Here is a 20426-nt window from a genome sequence, read left to right as displayed (position 1 = left end):
TCGCCCCTCTGGGTTACATGAGCCCACGTCCCAAGTATTGAAAGACAAGCCCCAGCCGTCGTGGGCAGATTTCCCTCTCCCCACGAACAGCTCCTCGATTGCTTGCCAAGCTGAGCCAGGTGTGTAAAGGCGCTGCCGCTGCCATTCCTGGAAGGCGAAGTGGGCTCTCCACCTCCTCGCAGAAAGAGCCAAGACTGCTTTGCCTCGACTGAAAAGCTGACGCAGGACATTTTCCCCGGCAGACCCGCACGAACCTAGACGAGGAGTTGCCCTCGAGGATGGAGCCGTCGACCAAGAAAGAAGCTTCTGCGGGGGAAAGAGAGGCTGGGGGAAAAGCCACACTGACCCTAACCTTCGCCCTCCGCAACGGGAGAAAAGCTGGCATTTCTAGGGCGACCAAAGTGTTCGAGGTACATCTCTTTATCACATTGATAAGGAGCTTGAGAGTTTTATTCGTCCCCATTTTTAGCCTGCCTTGTTAAGCTGAGATTGGCTCAAAGTCAGGAGGTGGCCTTCAAAGCTGAGTGGGGATTTGCACCCTTCCCTCTTTTCATCCTACAAAACTCTGATTTCTTTCTTTCTTTTAAAAGAGTGCTTTATATACAGGTTCGTGAGGCTTATTTTGATATTGATTTCCTTTTTTTCATTAGAAAGCAATGAAAATGTTTTTAAAATCTTAGCAATGGAAAAATAATAAATAAATGTCTGTAGGGGGCAGCGTATTAGTTTTCAGTGATCATCACCAACATAATTCATTTTTTTAATGAGTAAACTCCCAGCATGTTTGCCCAAAACTGTGCATCAAATGTTAATTTGGAGCAGGGTGATGAAGAGATAATTAACAACATGCCCTGCCAATGATTGTGGTAGAGGAATATTTGCATATGAGCTATGAGCCTCCATAACATAAGAAGATTCCTGCTGGACCAGTCCAAGGAGGACCCCTCTTTTCCAGGTACCTCTGGGAAGCCCACTAACAGGAGCCGAGAGCTACAGTCCTTGCCCCACTGGTGGTTCTTTGCAACTGGTACTCTGAGGCTTACTGCCTCTGACAGTGGGTGCGGAACATGGCCATTAGCACTTTTAATGGTGCTTTTGTTAGAGCTGCAATTCCATGTGCACTTAAATGGGCACCAATCTTACTCAATTACAGTGCAACTTAACTTCCCAAGTAGAGATGCATAAAACTGTGTAGTTTCTGGTTAAACAAAAGGTTTGGTTCCAGATTGCTCTGGGAAGGAGGGGAAGTCAAATTCGTATTTTATTACTTTTATTTGCTTGCTACTTTTGTTGATTTGCTTGTTACTTTTGTGAACAACCCTGTGCATTGCAATTGGACACACACACACACACACACACACACACACACACACTACATGCTTATGTGGGACTGCCTTCTACAGGTGTTCGATACTAAAATCTATCACCTTGAAACCAGACCAGCTAAAGTATCTAGAAACACAGCAGATGACCTTGAATTTTTTGTGAGATGTGAAGTTCCTAACTGCGAGGTCAGCAGCCTCACTAACTCCTTAAAGAGGGTGGCGGAGGATGTGAAAGCCAGCCAAGAAGAAAGAGGTAAGCAATCTGTTGGGCTTCTGCCTCACTTTTCCATATAGACACATAAACATTTTTTTAATCAGTAGTGCCATATTCATAAGGGTTTATTAAGCTGTAATACCAAAAATAACTAAGCCTGTTTTATGATTGCTGAAGACTTGGGTTTGGGAATCCTTCACCCCTCCAGGAGTGATCATCCCTGGCCAGCAAATCTGGGGGGTTCCACAGGTGTATCTGGGGTGGTCCATCTAAATTATATGAGCTGCAGCGACTCCAGCTCTTGTTCAACCCCTACATGATGTAGGTATCATGTACTCAGAGGCGTCCTTCCTATTGGGCTTACTGGCGCCTTGCACCAGGGCGCTGGCCTCTCAGGGGCGCCCCAGCGAGTGGGGGGGAGCTGTGCGGCTTTGCCGGTGGCCTCCCCTTTCCCTGCACCAGCCAACAGCGATCCCTGCAGAGGCTTAGGATGGAAGCTGCGCCCAGCCAACTATATGGCTGGCTGGCGTGTGGCGCTCTCTCTCTCTGTCGCCCACCCTGTGGGAAGAGAGAGGCGGGCGATGATGGGGAGGGGGGAAGTTGAGTGCAAGGAGGAGGAGGAAGGAAGGAGGAAGAAGAAGAAGAAGAAGAGAGGTGTCCCCGACTTGCCCCCTTTCTTCCTCCAGCTGAGGAGCCTCCACACTGGGGTTGCCGCCCTTGCCTGTCCTGTTTACATCTAGCCCGAGTCGTGAGTAGCAGTAGCTGCTGCCCTGGTTTCTCTCTCTCCCTGGAATTGTGCCCTGTGTTTAATGTTATGGGCAACTCTATTCTGGGGAAGGGAAGCCTCCTCCCTTCACTTTTCAAGCCTTGCGAAAAATATCACCACCATTATTATTATTATTATTATTATTATTATTATTATTATTATTACCCTCCACCCATAGATATCAGGGCTGCTCACAGCCTGAAACTACGGTACTAAGCACATGCTAAAAACTAGAACAAAGGCAAACCAAACCAAGCCAGCAACCCTCATTCTCCCTTATTTGTGAAACAAGCCTGTTAACTGCCTATCCAACTAAAAAAAGAGAAAGATCAATGCAATCTAAAAAGCATTGCAGCGGGTTGGGCTAGATGACCTGCAGGGTCACTTCCAATTCTACGTTTTTCTGAAAAACACACACGCACAACCCAACTATGGTCCCTCTGCAGTCCTTGCCCCAAGCAACAGTGTGTGAGACTTGCTCCCCAGAAAGTGTGCCTTGTCTTGCTACCTGTGGTTTTTGGTCTCTCATCAGCCCCCTCCTCCCAATCTATTCATATTCCTTTCTCCCTAATCTCCAATATTACATTTTTCTCTGGTTGAGACTTAAAACAGAAAGCCCTAATTCCCAACTGTGTTTCTTGCTGCAGTCCTACTATCTACTCAGAAGTAAGGTCCTATTAGATTTAGCAGGGCTTACTCTCAGGTAAGTGCCGTTAGGGCTGCAGCCTTTGTGACCCAAGTTTTGGGTCCTTTTTAGGTTCAGGATGTCACTGCTTTACACCTCCACCCCACCCCCCCCACAATATTTGAAAATGTCGGCTTTGTACTTAAACACAAATTGGCTGGGAACTTCATTTTCTGTGGCTTTAATAATTTATTTAAAGAACAACAAGCTGGTGATTGCTTTAACTTTTAGATATGTGGTGATTTGAAACATGAGGATGAATTAGAAGAACTGCTGAGTCTTGAATGAGTCTTGCTTTGGAATTGAGAACTTCATTAGATTTTCTTCTGCCTTTTCATTTTATTTTGTTCTAAGGGACGCAGGTGGTGCTGTGGGTAAAACCTCAGTGCCTAGGACTTGCCGATCGCATGGTCGGCGGTTCGAATCCCCGCGGCGGGGTGCGCTCCTGTCGTTCGGTCCCAGCGCCTGCCAACCTAGCAGTTCGAAAGCACCTCTGGGTGCAAGTAGATAAATAGGGACCGCTTACCAGCGGGAAGGTAAACGGTGTTCTGTGTGCTGCGCTGGCTCGCCAGATGCAGCTTGTCACGCTGGCCACGTGGCCCAGAAGTGTCTGCGGACAGCGCTGGCTCCCAGCCTATAGAGTGAGATGAGCGCACAACCCTAGAGTCTGGTAAGACTGGCCCGTACAGGCAGGGGTACCTTTATCTTTACTTTAAGGGCTTGTTAGAGATAATGTGTAAGTGATTTCAAATCTGATTTCATTTACACATTATCTCTAACAAGCCCTTAGAACAAAATAAAATGAAAAGCTCCAAAAAAAAAAAGGTCAACAACTTTGGGGAACCTTTCCTAAAAAAGGTCAAAAACTCTGGAAAAGGGGGGGGGGCGCTGGAGGGATTTTTGCACCACAGTGCCGGATATGCTTAAGATGGCCCTGCATGCACTCACGATCTGTGGTTTACTCCCTCGGCTGCAGCACCATGGTTTCCAAAGAAAATACGAGACCTTGACAACTGCCATCATCTGATCACCAAATTTCACCCTGATCTGGATCATGACCATCCGGTGAGTTATTTAGACCTGGTGGTAAATGAGTGCTGCCCAGTTCATAAGCTCTATGATTTGCAGATCTAACTGGACAGTTGCTAACTTCATTTGTCCTCTTCCATGAAGCCTTTCTTTACTATCTCAACCATTATCAGAACTACATTCATACGCTAAGAATTTGGATCTCATTATATTATGTTTTTTGGCTATTCTACTTACTGCAGTGAAGTGTTGTCTCTCAATCCAATTTTAGGGATACACTGATGCTGAATACAGGAAGCGAAGGGCTTTTATTGCAGACCTGGCCTTCAATTTCAGACAGTAAGTGCACAATAAAACAAAACAAAAGCAATAACCATTCTCTCATTTTTCTTCACCGCTCACACTTTCATGCAGTTGTAGTATAATTTCCTGCAGACTTCTGTGGCCTCCTCTGTTGGAAAACAGGAAGAAAAGGGAGAACTTCTAAAAGATAGTGAACGTCTGTAGTTATTTTAAGGAATATTTTGGCTTATTATTATTAACAATAACAACATATATTAAAATTATCTGGGGCGCGGCTTACCTAGGCCCACCAATATTTTATTCAAGTTGGTAGCTCAGTCCCTGATCAACAAACAATAGGCCTCAGGGACACTTTCTAGAAGATCCTTGGTATTGCCTATATTTGCAGCATGTAAGGGACTTCTAATCACATGTGCTCTTTTACAGGGGTGACCCATTGCCAAGAGTTGAGTACACAGCCCAGGAAACAGCTACATGGTAAGTGCCTGGTGTCACAAGGACCCACAAAAACTGTAGAACATGTGGGGTAAGGTGAGAACGTAAAATGGCTCCTTCCCACCTTTCCATTCTCCAGCATGGAAAATAATAGTGGTACCTTGAACCATATGCAACACGGCACATTTGATTCCAACATCGGAAGCAGAGGCCCCTCTCCAGCCGCCCCCTCAAAGAGAGATTCATACAAGGGAGAGGGCCTTTTGAGTGGTGGCCCCTTTTTATAGAATGCCTATCCCAGTGAGGCTGCCTGCTCGATACTAGCAGGAACATCCTTTGGGTCCCAGGTTAGGACATGCCTCTTATTCCAAGGTTTTGAGGGAATACAGTAGTACCTCGGGTTAAGAACTTAATTCGTTCTGGAGATCCGTTCTTAACCTGAAACTGTTCTTAACCTGAGGTACCACTTCAGCTAATGGGGCCTCCCACTAGCTGTTCTCACCGCCACGCGATTTCTGTTCTCGTCCTGAAGCAAAGTTCTTAACCCGAGGTACTATTTCTGGGTTAGTGGAGTCTGTAACCTGAAGTGTCTGTAACCCAAGGTACCACTGCATGATGATCCTGCTTATTGCCATTTCTCGGTGGAGGATGTTATTGTAGTAAGTCATCAATGGAGTCAACTCCTAGGGGCTGTGGGGACTTCAACCCCCACAATAAAATATTAGAGGGGGCCAGGCCTTCGCAAAGTTGATGGGCATTCCCATTTAAATGGTGTGTGTGCAATGCATCATCTGATTGATTATGTGGGGCGGAGCTTACCTGGCCCCCCCACAATATTTTATTCAAATTGGCATCCCTGCAAGTCATCTGGAGACATTTCGTATTACTAGGTGACAAATAAATAAGACGTTGGTTGAGCAATGTACACATCTAGCGTAAAACCAACCAGTGGGATTTACAAAGTGCATTAAGCAGCTGTAGACTGTTGATGCAGTTAGGTGGCTGGTGGCCAAAATGCAAAACAAGTTTACAGTCTATGCCTGGGTACAGTTTGGAGAAGAGATGGGTATACTGACCCTCACCCCATATTCCAACTCAAACCACAAATTATTATTCCAGATTCCAGGACATCACACTCTTTGGCCAGCTCAGTAGCTCAACAAAGTGGCTGATATTTTTTCCCTAAACAATTCAATAGGTCTCTGTTCTAGCTATGCGCTTAAAAGGAACCACTTTCATACAGTGGAGCCATCAGAGCAGGTCTTTAGGGCAGAAGCCTGGCACAACAGAATGAGCAGCAGGGCTGCCTGAACACAGCAGGGCCGAGTCATCCACACTTGCTTTTCTCCACAGGTCTGGAATTTCTAGGTCCACGTCGGGGTTTTTTGGTTTTTGGTTTTGGTTTTGTCCTGCTGCCTTCCCTGGGAAAACTCATTTTTTATTGCTGAATCAGAGCAAATGACAATCCACAGAAAACCCGATTGCTATTTGCTTCGATTCAGCAGTAAAATATAGTTTTTCCCAGGGAAAGCAGCAGCAGCAACAGTAGAAAAAAACTGCGGGTCACACTCAGACCCAGAAATCCCAGACCTGTGCCTAAAGACACAGCACAAAAGGATGAGCCCTCAGTCTAGAGCTGACGGCAGTCAATATAATGCCCTCCAGATGTTTTGGACTACAATGTCCATCATCCCTAACCATTGCCATGCTAGCTGGAGCTGATGAGAGCTGTAGTCTAAAGATCTGGAGGACACCAAAGCACCACAAAGGCACCACAGTTACCGTATTTTTCGCTCTATAACACGCACCCGACCATAACACATACGTAGTTTTTAGAGGAGGAAAATCCGTAGGCATGCCACCCGTAGGCATTCCCTCCATAACACGCACAGGCATTTCCCCTTACTTTCTAGGACGAAAAAAGTGAGTGTTATGGTGCAAAAAATACGGTAGTCTGGAGTCTAAATGCACTACTCTCGGGATCACTTGCATGAGGCCACCAACATGGGTGGCTTTGAAAGAGGTTTAGAGAAATTCATTTTTTTAAAAAAAATAATATTTATTGAAGTTTCAACAAAATTACAAAAATAAAAGAAAATAAAACAAAAAATACAAAATACAGAAAAATAAAAACAATTAAAAACAAATCAATTATTCCATATCTTAACTTTAATTTACTTGTTCCCTTGACCTCCCTCACACCTCCCTCTTTTGTATTCTAGTTCAGTTAGTTAATTCAGCAAATCCTTTCCATCTTTGTTTTTATCTTAACAATTTATCTTGATATATTGTAACTTTACATTCACCTATTAACAAGAGGTTTAGAGAAATTCAAGACCACCAGCCACGACAGGATGCCTCCAGGGACCACTGATGATGTGTCAAAATCAGAAATCATTCTCATTTCCTCACAGGGAGGATTAGATGATGTTGGGTTACCCTACACCCTGCAGGGCCTTTCCCCACTTTTGCCTCTGGCCCTGTGCACCACTGGCATGGTTGGCCCCAAGCGAATGCAGCTCTTGAATTGAAACAGATTATTCACCCCTGCTTTTGATAAGAAGAAACAGGACAGAATAATGGACCAAATATCTTGCTGAATTCACCCATGCTGTGTAGGAAGCACAAGTTTGGTTTCTTGCTCTCCTGAACTTTTCCTGACTGATTGTGGAAGTGGTCTAAAGCTCATAAGGCTTTTCGGGTTTTTTAAAAACAGTACTAACAATAGCCACCACTGGAAGCTGATGTCTTTTGTTTCTCATTCTTTAACATAAACTGCACCCTAGTCTTGATATTTATTGAAAATAGAGACAACCATTATGTGATGCTGAATTTCACCCTTCATAGCAACACTTGAGCAGCTGAGGGAGGGAGGGAGAAAGAGAGAGAGAGAGAGAGAGAGAGAGAGAGAGAGAGAGAGAGAGAGAGAGAAATACAATACAAACAGGAAAAGGTTATTGGCTTAGTCAGCATTTCCAAGAATGACCTCAATTTTCATAAAACAATGTTTACAAATGTGTGAGAGCCCCAGAGCTGAATAAAAACCTACTTCCACAAGGCTCCATGCCATTGCATGATTATTACATGTTCTCTTTCCAATAACTAAACATGTTTCTTCCCTTTAAAGACAGTTACTTTAATCATCCCTGACTGCTGGCCCTGCTCGCTGGGGCTGAGTTGGAGTCCAGCAATATCTGGAGTGCAACAGGTTCCTCATATCTGCTTTACATGGCAAATCATTTTCCATGTTCCATGTGGTGAACACCATGAAATACCAGTAGCAGATGTCCAGTACATGTCCATTTGGTGCCCCAATTGTTCCAGGAGGGCAATCAAGATGATCAAGGGTCTGGAAACCAAGCCGTATGAGGAATGGTTGAGGGAGCTGGGTATGTTTAGCCTGGAAAAGAGAAGAAGAGAAGAAGAGTTTGGATTTGATATCCCGCCTTTCACTCCCTTTAAGGAGTCTCAAAGCGGCTAACATTCTCCTTTCCCTTCCTCCCCCACAACAAACACTCTGTGAGGTGAGTGGGGCTGAGAGACTTCAAAGAAGTGTGACTGGCCCAAGGTCACCCAGCAGCTGCATGTGGTGGAGCGGAGACGCGAACCCAGTTCCCCAGATTACGTGACTACCGCTCTTAACCACTACACCACACTGGCTCTCAAAAGAGGAGAGTGAAAGGAGATATGACAGCCACCTTCAAATATCTTAAGGGCTGTCATGTGGAAGATGGAGCAATCTTGTTTTCTCCTGCTCTGGAGGGTAAGACCCAAACCAATGGCTTCAAATTACAAGAAAGAAAATTCCAACTAAACATCAGTAAGAACTTTTTGACAGTAAGAGCTGTTCAACAGTAGAATGGACTCCCTCAGGAGGTGGTAGACTCTCCTTCCTTGGAGGTTTTTAAACAGAGGTTGGATAGCCATCTGTCATGAATGCTTTAGTTGAGATTCCTGCATTCAGGGGGCAGGCACATCGCATTGCCTCCAGAGCTGAGGGGGCCCAGGGCCACACAATGTCACCACACCATGTGTGCATGCCCCGCAACATATGCACATGATGTCAACATGCCCCGCAGCCCTGTCACTGTTATGAGAAAAGTGTGGTGTATCATTTAAAATATGCTGTTTGCAAAGAGGTCTGTTGTAAGCTAACACTGCTATTGTTTTCAGGAGAGAAGTCTACCAGAAGCTAAGCAGTCTTTATCCCACTCATGCCTGCCACCAATATCTGGAGGCCTTTCATCAGCTGGAAAAATACTGTGGGTATCAAGCGGACCATATCCCTCAGCTGCAGGATGTCTCTGCTTTTCTAACAGGTAAGGAGGTATGGCACTAGGACTGCTGCCAAGTAAGGGTGTTCTTATGAGTGGCAGAAGTGAAGTCTGGAAATGGGGGGTTTGTAATGGGGCACACCCAACAATCGTTCAGAATTGGCTCAAGCTCATTTCAGAGCCAAATCCAAAACTGAGGTGGGATGAGTTCACTTATCACATCCTCCACCTCCTAAAATATGGCAGCTGGTTTCCATGCATCACCCTAAAAGTCCATTCACCCCCATTTCCGGTGGGCAGCTTTGTGGGCGGGCCCCAGGCCTTCCTGGCAAACTGACCTATCACAGGCCAGATCGTAGGTGTTATGTACTGAGTTGAATAGGATCCAAACTGCAGCAGTCTGATTGGTCCTAGAACAATAGGCTCCAAAAGGCAGCAGTCTGATTGGTCCTAGAACAATAGGATTCAGAATGCAGCAGTCTGATTGGTCCTAGAACAATGCAGCAGTATGATTGGTTAGCAGGAACCACCCAATCATGCTCCAGATAGCAGTGAATCCACAACCTGATTGGCTTACAGTAGAATTCTGGAATTAGCCAATCATGTGCAGCCCATTGTGTAAATAATGTATATAAAGCAGATACTTTGAGGGGACATTCATTCATTCCTCCTCACCACTATGAGCTGAATAAAGAGCATGAAATCACTTTGCGACTCTGAGTATATTTCACTGGCGACGAAGGTGGGATCCCGCTGAGCTGACTGCCACACACAGCACCGCAGCACCGCCACCTGCCGCACCGCTGCCTCGCACCGTGTATCCAGGCTTCAGCTCCAGGACACAAGGAACTCAGAATGGCAACTGACAGCAGCTTCTCGCCGTTGCGACTCTGAGTATATTTCAGTAGTCCTGCTGCCAAATGGGCCAATGGCGGCAGGAGTTAGTGGGTGTTCTCTTGTGCACAGGACCAACCGACCAATTGCAGCCCTTGGTGTTGTGCCCAGGGGAAGTTTAAATGCCTGGCCAGCATGGCCTTGTGGTCTTCCTGTTGCTGTGCCAGTTCTCCCACCATCCGTCCCTCAGATTAGGGCTTTTCATGGATGGTTCAACCTTGCTATGGACAATCTCGGTCGCCTAATTTTTCAGGGACTGGGCAGGAATTTCCCCCACTTGGCTAATTGGCACCACCACTTGGGTTTTCGCCTACCTCATAGCAATCGTCGCAACTTTATATGGAGGATAGGCATTGGGTAAGCATAGTCTTGGCTGGAGGGGAGGTTGTAGCCTCTGTTTGCCCCTCCATGGGTAAGGGTATCCTGTTAAAGGGATCCAGAAGGAGTGGCTCCTGCCCAATGCCCAGATGGAGGCTAGGGCCATACCACTCCTCCAACAGGGACAGCTTGGCCCAATTTGACGTAGGTCATAGGGCATCCCTCCCCCCAGCTTCACCCTTAGAAACACTCCCAGCGGATGAGCGGGAGTAACATGTGCAGTTGCTTACCACAATGCCTATGGCCAAACCTCACATGTGTAACCAATAAAGTTGTGGCCTTATTTGATCCCAAACCAATATGCTGTATGGTGTCTAGTTATTTATACCTTGGGGAACAGAGTGGTCACGGGGCCTCGATATACAATATGGCAACTGGTTTTGTACTACCTTGGTACAAAACTGAAGGATGGCTTTCCAAGTCATTAAAGAGAGAGAGAGAGAGAGAGAGAGAGAGAGAGAGAGAATATTGTATTTCTGGAATGCATCTATCCAGATACTAGACATGATTTTATTCCAAGGAACGAAAACCTATAGCCAAAAAGGGAAAATAATTTTATGTAGCTGTATTTGGAGGCTAAGAGTAGAAATTTGTTCCTGTAAGTTCCTTTAGGGCAACTGGTCATGAATTTCCTTTCAACTCTCTTTGGGTTTCCAGGAGATGTTAAGCATTCAGTCCAAGTGAGCCCCCTGCCCACCTCCCCTGTTCTTTATTGCAGCCCAACTTTTATTGGAGAGCCATAAATCACAAGTAAAAGTTTTTACAAGTTACTCTTCTTACTAAATCCTTCTCCCTTCCTCTACCCCAGCCCACCAACTCTTGAGATTTCCATGTTTAAGAATGTGACTGTGTGTCGTGTGTGTGAGTTGTTGTAGTTACAATTTTATATTACACAATTTTGCAAGTTGCTTGCAAAGAATTATTAACCTGAGAAGGTTACAGAATCATTTAGTGAGAAGAACGCATGAGCTAAGCATTCCACAGCTAGAATGGAGAGCCTTGTCAGAGGAAGGTAAAGACATGTTTCCATGGCATGATGGCATTCATGAAAACTGAGTAGTGCATGACAGGTTGCATTAAGTGATTTGGATGCAATAAATAAACAAATGCCTATTTCCACCACAACCCTATTCCGAATTTTATTCCTCCTTTAATTTTCCTTGCAGAAAGAACTGGCTTCAAGCTGAGGCCAGCTGCAGGGCTTCTCTCGGCTCGGGATTTCCTTGCTAGCCTGGCATTCCGTGTCTTTCAGACAACCCAATACATCAGGCACTCGTCTTCCCCAATGCATTCCCCAGAACCGTGAGTAGGAGTCGCGTGATCATGTAGTCATTCTCAGGTAGCAGCCAGGGAGGCCAGCAGTGGCTCTGTAAAAGCTGGTTTGTTGCTTCCATATAGCACAATATTTCTGTTCTGCTAGGATTGGGGGTTGTGAAGACTCAGAGAGCTGCTGGGAGCAGGAAAAGGGTATAGGAAGTCTTCAAGATTCTCACTCCGTTTGGCATGAGCATAGTTTTGACTGTCAGCATCAATCTATTATGATCTGTTCACACGCAACACCCTTCTCTGGCCACACAGTAACTTCTATTATCCATCTCTCCCCACCTCCCACCCCGCCCACCATCCGTATTTTATTACGTTCCACTGGCTTTCAGATCTTGAGATCAGGATCCAACATCAGCATTTGAGATGCCAAATTCCTGTTTCGTTAGAAGTTGCATAAATGTGTCTGAGGTTCAAACTTCACTTGGCATTGATCACATGCAGTCCCCTCCCCCAATTCCTTTCTTTCCTTCTTTCTTTCTTCAAGAGGACTAAGAAAGGAACAGCCCACTAAAGCCATTGTCACTATCTTCTGTTGTGTTGTGGAGTTTAAAGAGGCATTTTAGGTACATTCTCTGGATTGAGATGTGGAAATCTAAGGATTGTCAGGTAGACGCAAGGGACACATCTTATGACTCTTAAAAAACAGCAGCACATGTTTTCGTTTTCACAGTGATTGCTGTCACGAACTGCTGGGCCACGTTCCCATGTTAGCTGACAAAGAATTTGCCCAGTTCTCTCAGGTAACGTTTCTGTTGTTCTGACAGGGAAAGGTGCCGTGGCTTGGTGGAAGGGCATATGTTTTATATGCAGGAAGTCACCTGCCCCAGGTATCTCCAGTCAAAAGGAACAGGAAGCAAACAACAAGGAAAGTCTGAGACGTTGCAGAGCCTCAGCAAGTCAGAGTAGATAACTCTGGGCCAGGTGGACAAATAATCTGATATACAGGAGTCTCCTATATAAGATTGTCCTCAATCTAGAGGGAGGGGAACTTGGGGTCCAAATGTAGGTGCACCCCAGATCCTTTCAGTGCTTGCCAACATGGCCAATGACCCCCGTTCTGTAGAATCATTTATGCCAGATAGGAAACCACTGGACTTGCTACCTAATTCCATCCAGCCAAAGCAGAAGGAGTTGCAGGCTTCACTCAGGTGGGATGTATTATATAGGAGGGATGGCATGCAGTAGCCTCCAAGACTCGAAAAGAAGGGAACAATGTAGATATTAGACCTATTTTTATGGGACCAGGGTCTGGAGAGCTCTCAACCTCAAGTGTGAGGAGGTTGCACAGTTCCTTGGTCTGGCCAAAAAGCTCAGTTCAACCCTGAGTGCTCACTTCAACTCCAAATTATAGTAGGGGGCCAAATTATTTGATCCATCCATTTTCAAAGGTTTCAGGGGTTGGATGAGCCAGAAAAGGCATCCTGGAATTGTCTGTGCTCCTCAGGGGCATGCCAATTTAAAGGAGGGAAAATAGGTTGGGGATTCATCTGATAGATATGTGGCAGAGGGTTATAGATGGCCTTTATTTTACCTAAAAAACCCTCCAAAAACCTTTGCTTCAAGTAGTGTCAGAGTTGCACTAACAAGAGCATTACTTCCTCCTTGAGAATGGACAAATGGTAATGACGCTACTCAACATGACATAGTTTTGCTAGGATTCATTAAGGTGGATATGGGTCAAGTTTTTTCTATTCTGTGTTCCGCTGAGCATGGTTGGATTACATCACTTTTTAAGTGCAAACGATTCGGTTCCTAGTTCTGTGCTGATGTTGCCAGATGTGTCTCAAATCACATGGGTGTGGACCAGGAAAGACTATTTCATACTAGAAATTTATGTATCCTGCACACTTGACTAAACTATAATTCAAATATGCAGCATTAGCTCTGAATTTATTGTTATTAAACAATAATACATGATATACTAGATTAAACTGGGGGAAATTACAGGCATACAAAACTACACAGATGTTTGTCCTTAAGCTAAGGATCATACCTTCAGTGTAATAATAATTCACGGAAAAGGACTGTATGTTCTCATAAACCAGCCTTTCAATAAATATATTGATCCTTGATCTAGGATATTGGATTAGCTTCTCTTGGAGCATCTGATGCTGATATAGAAAAACTGTCAACAGTGAGTATATATATATATTTATATATTTTCATACTGCAGGTATAATACCAAAGGCTCAAAATATAAGCTATTTCAAGCTCCCCTAGAAAATGCTCAGTGGTTGGTTTTTATTTTTATTTTTATTTATTTTGTTTTTTTAATGCCAGGACATTTGGGTGTCTTGAGGTAGAAAACGCAAATTGCATCCTCTTCATGGAGATTACACACACACACACACACACACACACACACACACAATTATTTCCAAACAAACCCAGATGGCATCCTGATTTGTGTACACAAAGTTTGTGTGATTCTTGCAATGTGATATAGTCACGTTCCAGCACAGGGGTAGCCAATGTGTTGCCCTCTGAGTATTCTTGGATTCCAACTCCCATCAGCCCCAGCCAGCACGGCCAATGGTCAGGGATGATGGGAATTGTAGTCCAACAAGATATGGAGGGCACAGCATTGGCTACCTGTCTTCTAGCATGAGAAACAGAACCCAAGGTGGGTCTAGCAGATGCTTACCCTCAACTTCCCCACCCCAAAGGACTAAGTTTTGTTGGCCTCAACAGCCACCATTTTGTTTGACATTGTGGGGAAATCAAAATGGCCGCCAGCAGGCAGCTGCCTTTGAGGAGCAACGTTAACGCAGATAAATAAATTTGCAACCTAATGCAGTGTATTTCCAGGGACATAGTGACTACATACAATCACAGGATAATCTGGTGGAGCTGGGACTTCTCAGAGGAGTTATCATAGTCTACCCCATTCCTCTTTGTATTTACCAGCTCTACTGGTTTACTGTTGAGTTTGGACTCTGCAAACAAAATGGAACTATTAAAGCCTATGGAGCAGGTCTCCTGTCCTCCTATGGGGAGCTGATGGTAAGTTTGTTTCCCCCTCTCTCCAAGTATTATTTTAACATTAGATAAACTTACAAGCTGACATCACTAGAGGGCAGCATTATGCCTAATGTTCATGTGCTTCATTTTAAAATGAATCTGTCCCTCATGTTTCTAATAAATGGTGAAGCTACCAAGTCACCAGAAGAGTGTAATAAAATGATGAGGATGATCAGGATATTGAAAATGATGATCAGGATATTGAAAACATTGCTGTGGCGTGTGTGTTCCCCCCCTCTTCAACTGTTGTTTCTATTACATTTATATACTGTTTACAAGCCAAAATGGCTTCTAAACAGTTTGCAACTATAAAATCAATTATAAAACCTATACATTCTTTAAAAAGCACAATAAAACAGTTCCACTACTGCATCAAAACATCCCTAATTCTAAAAACTATAACCCTAAAATAGTTCAAAAAAATTAAAACAATAAGATCAGAAGGTGATGTTCCAGGGGAATGCTGATCCAAGCAGGTGTGTCTTCAAAAGCCGGTGGAATGCCAATACTGATTAGGGTGCCTCCAATCATTTCTGATTGCAGTGCTGCTTTCCTGCACCAGGGCCCAACACTGTAGACGGAAACGCACAGTGGTGAGTGGTGACCATTGGAACTGATAGAGCAGAAAGGCAAGCCAAGAGGAGGTGGAGTCAGAGTCAATGATAAGCAGAGTCAGAACCAATGGAAGGCAGAGCCAACTAATTCTAGTCTTGTCTCCATCCTCCTGCTGAGTACTGTAACACCGGGCCATTTTGGGATTCAGTGGAAAGGCACATTTTAAAGGCTTTACAACCTCTATTTCCACACTTTTCTTTGCTGCTTGTTTTGCTTGCCCTGAACCTGGACCGTGGCTTCCAGGGTCCAACATCATCTCATAAAAATGCCAGGCAGCTGCCACTGCAATTGCCCAAAACGCCCCAAAATGATGTTATGTTGCTCTGGGGCATTGTGGGCAATTATAATGGCAGAGTCTGGCGCTCACTTGGTAAGCCAACCCACCCAACTCCCTGTGCAGTGTAAAGAACAGCCACCTGCTGAAATATGAGGAGGGGGACAGTAACTGTTAGAATTCCTGCTCCATGACTGCAGTCATGGGATTTTTGTCTATCACATGATGGTATATGTGTGCCCTGCTAATACCCTCTTCATATTTGGACTCACCCTGTGGAAGTCTGAGCACCTTTCTGGTCCAGCAATCTACCCACTATGTAATTATGTCTCTCTGCAAAGCTATCAAAAGATGGCTTTCAAAATATGTATTTGTTTTAAGCAGTGGATACCATGTGCTTTTAATTGACAGCTCTTGTTTTGGTTTTGTAGCCGAATCCTTAAGGCAAACTTCAACCCTATTTTTCAACCATCACTTGGCCTAGAAACCTAGCTTTGCCTTTCAAAATAGGAGGTGAGATCTATCTGTACGACGATATTCAAATCCCCAACTAGCATGAAAGAGTTTGCCTGCTGGCCAACCTTACGTTTTCTGAGCTATAGAATGCACCCAAGACCCTGAGTTTCGCACTGTAATTTTACTGTACTGTCAGCTGTTCTGCATTAAATCAAATGAATTTCATGTTAACACCCCGGCTGGAGTCTAGCCTACGTACAGTAAAATGTAATGGCCCATACATCACAATTGGCAGCGCTCACCCCTTGGCATGCTTCATTTGCAGAAAAACAGGGCTCCCTTAGCTCCCTACAGGTCACCTCGGGTCATCTGATCATTTTAAAGCAGAACTTCCCACAGCAAAGAAGGAAGGGCTCTGCTTGAAAACTCACGCCTGAGGTTCTGAAACCTTTCAGCTGGCTTTCCCAAGGCCTGAAACACAATATATCTGCGTGTTTTTACTGATGCATCTGGTTTAGATTGAATGAGGACTCTCACAGGAATCTCCCACATCCAGTGCACTGCTAATCAAGCAACTAGAGTCTTGGGTCCCCTTTAAAAAAAATTGTGTCCTTTGGGTCAAAGCCGTTTTTTCTCCTCTAGTTCTTACACCATCTTTGGAAGAAATGGCAAGTAGAGGTAAAGGCAAATAAAGAGCTTGGGTGATTTAGAATACAAAGAGCAGAGCTTTACCCAAATGCAAGATCATGCAAGAGTCAGTGTGGTGTAGTGTTTAAGAGCAGTGGACTCGTAATCTGGTGAACCGGGTTCGCTTCCCCACTCCTCCACATGCAGCTGCTGGGTGACCTTGGGCTAGTCACACTTCTCTGAAGTCTCTCAGCCCCACTCACCTCACAGAGTGTTTGTTGTGGGGGAGGAAGGGAAAGGAGAATGTTAGCCGCTTTGAGACTCCTTAGGGTAGTGATAAAGCGGGATATCAAATCCAAACTCCTCCTCCTCCTCTTCTTCTTCTTCCTCTTCCTCTTCTTCATGTTAGGATTTGCCCTTATCACTACTGCCAGGCAGCCCTTCTCCCAACCTATCACTAACCCCCTTTCCTTTCTTTCCTCCAAGCCCACATGGTAGTGGCAGGGCAGTAGCAATGGAAGGACTCTCTGGAGGCTTCTGCGTGAGGCTTCCTTGGCTTCTAAGGACATGGCAGCCACAGTATCCCAGGCACTGGGAACCCTGGGAAATGCAGTTCCCCAGAGCTCCCAAGACCTGCTGCTAGTGTCCTACTGCCATCAGCTTAGTTAAGAGGAAGGGAACAAGAAGCAGAGTTAAGCAGTTCTTGACAGGAATAGGGGGGCTTGGGGAAGGGAGTTGGTCACATCCCTTTGCACCCATGATGACAACATTGGTAGCACATCTAATTCAGTCACAGCATGACTAATCCAATTTCAGAACTGAGCTTTTTTTGTAAAGAAAAGGAAAAGCAGCAATTATTTCCACTTTAGGGAGAAAACATTTTGCTCATCCCAGTCCCAAGCCACACAATGAGGAGTTCATTCATCATTAGAAATATACAAACTTGAAGTGTAGATATGAAATTGTCTCCAAAGGTTAAATAATCCAGGTGAACAGGTAATGTGATTGAAGGTGAGGGAAACACTGATATTTGATGGGGAGGGACAACTCTCCCTTCTTTACTAAAGTTAAACATTGTCACACACACCCCTTTGAAGCCCCATAGATTCCTTTCTTCCTCCCCACACCTGTTTAATTTTTTGCTTTGGTTGCTACCCCCTCCTTGCATTCTAAGCCTACATCTTTGACATTTCTGAACATGAACACTGTCACTTTTCTTTACAAATAGTATGCCTTGTCAAAGAAGCCACAGTACAAACCCTTTGACACAGATGCGATGGCCGTCCAGCCTTACCAGGACCAGTCCTTCCAGCCCGTCTACTTTGTAGCAGAACACTTTGAAGACATGAAGTCTCAGCTCCAGTAAGTATGGCAATGACACTCATTCAAAGCAGATATAGCCCATCACTAAGTGAGGATGATTTGGCCTTCAGAACACGGAGTCATGCACAGACCTCAGAAGGTGTTGTTGTCCTTTCGGAATTCTTAACTTGGCATGTGTGTGTTGTGGAGTGAGGGTACACAGGGACAAAGCATCACCCCTGATTTCACAGCACTGACAATTATGCCATCTCTTGGGGGTCTTATTTCCTAGTTTTCTGCATGCCAAAGAAGTTGATTCTTTTTCTTCTGGGAAGAACCCACTAAATAAGCCAGGCAAGCTTCTCTGGGGAGAGCATTCCACAAATGAGAAGCCACCACAGAAAGGGCCCGTTCTTGTGTTGCCACCCTTCAGACTTCTTATGGAGGGGGGAGGAACATAGAAAAAGAGCTCAGATGAGAAGAGGCGGTCCTTAAGATCTTGAGGTCTTGAGCTGTGTTATATGAGGATGTCTCCAGGCACAGGGGATGCACCAACAATTGGAAGGATCATCTCCATACAGAACTTTTACTTGGTAAACATTAAGGCCACAGTTTATTTATGAGACCCTGCTGTATTTAATTTTCCAGTGGTGCCAATCATAAAACTGGAAAAGAACACACTTTTCTCCAGACCCTATAAAATGCATGCACTTGTAAAACGTAAAAACTCATCTTTTGATCATTTTTTTACCCCTCTACAGAAAATACACCGTTAAGATCAAGAAACCTTTTATTCTTCATTATAACCCCTTTACCTGCAATGTCGAGGTTCTTGACTCACCACAGAAAGTGAAGGAAATTGTTACCCACTTGAAAGAAGAACTGAAAACTCTCTGCCATGCCTTTGAAAAGCTTTCGTAAAACAGTTGGCCTAAGCTATCACAGTTATAAGATACTATTTAGAGAAATGTGATTTACAGTGCATTTGTAGTCGTTGATGGTTCCTCGGTCAAAGAGAAAATGTATTAGTTAGTATTCTTAGTAAGGTAAGGTAAAGGTAAAGGGACCCCTGACCATTAGGTCCAGTCGTGGCTGACTCTGGGGTTGCGGCGCTTATCTTGCTTTATTGGCCGAGTGATCCGGTGTACAGCTTCCAGGTCATGTGGCCAGCATGACTAAGCCGCTTCTGGTGAACCAGAGCAGCACACGGAAACGCTGTTTACCTTCCCGCTAGATCAATCTGTATTTATCTACTTGCACTTTGTCGTGCTTTCGAACTGCTAGGTTGGCAGGAGCAGGGATCGAGCAACGGGAGCTCACCCCGTTGTGGGGATTCAAACCGCTGACCTTCTGATCGGCAAGCCCTAGGCTCTGTGGTTTAATCCACAGTGCCACCTGCATATTCTTAGTAGTCAATCTGTAATAAAACATGGCTTGTGAAAGTGATAATCAGGGTGGGGAGAGTCCCCTGAGAGTTAAGATTGCCAATTCCATCCTAGAGAGTGTGTGCTTGTATCAATACATTTGTTTCCAAAGACAGCTTGGATTCATTCATATTTTAGATGCACCCCTAAAAAATATAAAAGCAATACAGAGGCATAAGTACTTGGGCTGGTCTCTGCCTCTCCACCTAGCCTACCTCAGAAGGTTGCTATGACGATAAAATGGGGGAAGGGAGGACCACGTACATCACCTTGGACTCCTTAGAGGATAAGTGGGATAGAAATGTAAACAACAACAACAGAGAAACTTGGCTTATATCAAGTCAAACCATTGGTCCATCTAGCTCAAAGTTGTCTACATGGACTGGCAGCAGATCACCAAGGTCTCAGCCAGAACTTGTTGGAGATTGAGCAGAGGACCTTTTGCAGGCACATCAGATGCTCTGCAGTGGCTACAGACAAGCCACTTGTGCGCCATACTGCTTGTGGCTTCTTTGGTGTAACCCTGCAGTATCACACCAAGGGATAATCCATTCTGGCACCTGCTGCACAATGATCACTCCGTTCATAGAATTCCTGGCTCAAAACACAGACTGCACACACACTATACCTTTGAAGCGTGTTCAAAACACAACTCCTCCCCTCATGGTATTGTAGTTAAGTTTTGTTGGGAATTGTAACTGTGAGGGATAAACTACAGTGCCCAGAAATCTCAATCTCTCTCTCTCTCTCTCTCTCTCTCTCTCTCTCTCTCTCTCTCTCTCTGTGTGTGTGTGTGTGTGTGATTTGAATGTGCTTTAAAGATATAGGATGTCTGCAACCACAGCCTCATGTGAGACTGCACTTATTTTGGATGGCTGCTCATGTAGACAAAGACACCTCTTTGATTAGGCAGCATGTTCCACAATTGTGCATATTATATTTTGGCATCCTGGTGATAATTCTGCTTTGTCCACAAGATGGAACTGTAACATCAACATTCATCCTCTCTACCTCCTCCCAAACTGGAAATAAGACATTCTTTTGCTCCTCCTGTGTCATTTTCCAGTTATGACTAGGA

At 44.7% G+C, this 20426-nt stretch overlaps 1 protein-coding gene across 1 annotated transcript; it reads left to right on the top strand.

Annotated features, from left to right (window-relative positions):
• Positions 1-129: 129 nt before the first annotated feature.
• LOC310826107 (tyrosine 3-monooxygenase-like) lies at positions 130-18923 on the top strand. Its single transcript, XM_083700726.1, has 12 exons — positions 130-410; positions 1404-1578; positions 3967-4055; positions 4291-4358; positions 4749-4799; positions 8931-9076; positions 11470-11605; positions 12300-12369; positions 13707-13763; positions 14537-14632; positions 17851-17984; positions 18686-18923. The coding sequence occupies exons 1-12, from the start codon at positions 279-281 to the stop codon at positions 18843-18845; spliced, it is 1314 nt and encodes a 437-aa protein (XP_083556852.1). The 5' UTR covers positions 130-278; the 3' UTR covers positions 18846-18923.
• The last annotated feature ends 1503 nt before the right edge of the window (positions 18924-20426 follow it).

The sequence above is a fragment of the Podarcis gaigeae genome, assembly GCF_964106915.1.
Source record: "Podarcis gaigeae genome assembly, chromosome: 10".
Classification (NCBI taxonomy): Eukaryota; Metazoa; Chordata; class Lepidosauria; order Squamata; family Lacertidae; genus Podarcis; species Podarcis gaigeae.
The sequence above is the reverse complement of the archived record's forward strand: the minus strand, read 5'-3'. Positions and strand labels throughout refer to the sequence as shown.

Excerpts from the sequence above, each read along its gene's own strand:
- LOC310826107 (XM_083700726.1), top strand. The coding sequence starts at position 279 with ATGGAGCCGTCGACCAAGAAAGAAGCTTCTGCGGGGGAAAGAGAGGCT. Across the intron at positions 1,579-3,966 it reads AGCCAGCCAAGAAGAAAGAG|CACCATGGTTTCCAAAGAAA; the intron begins GTAAGCAATCTG and ends CCTCGGCTGCAG. Across the intron at positions 14,633-17,850 it reads CCTCCTATGGGGAGCTGATG|TATGCCTTGTCAAAGAAGCC; the intron begins GTAAGTTTGTTT and ends CTTTACAAATAG.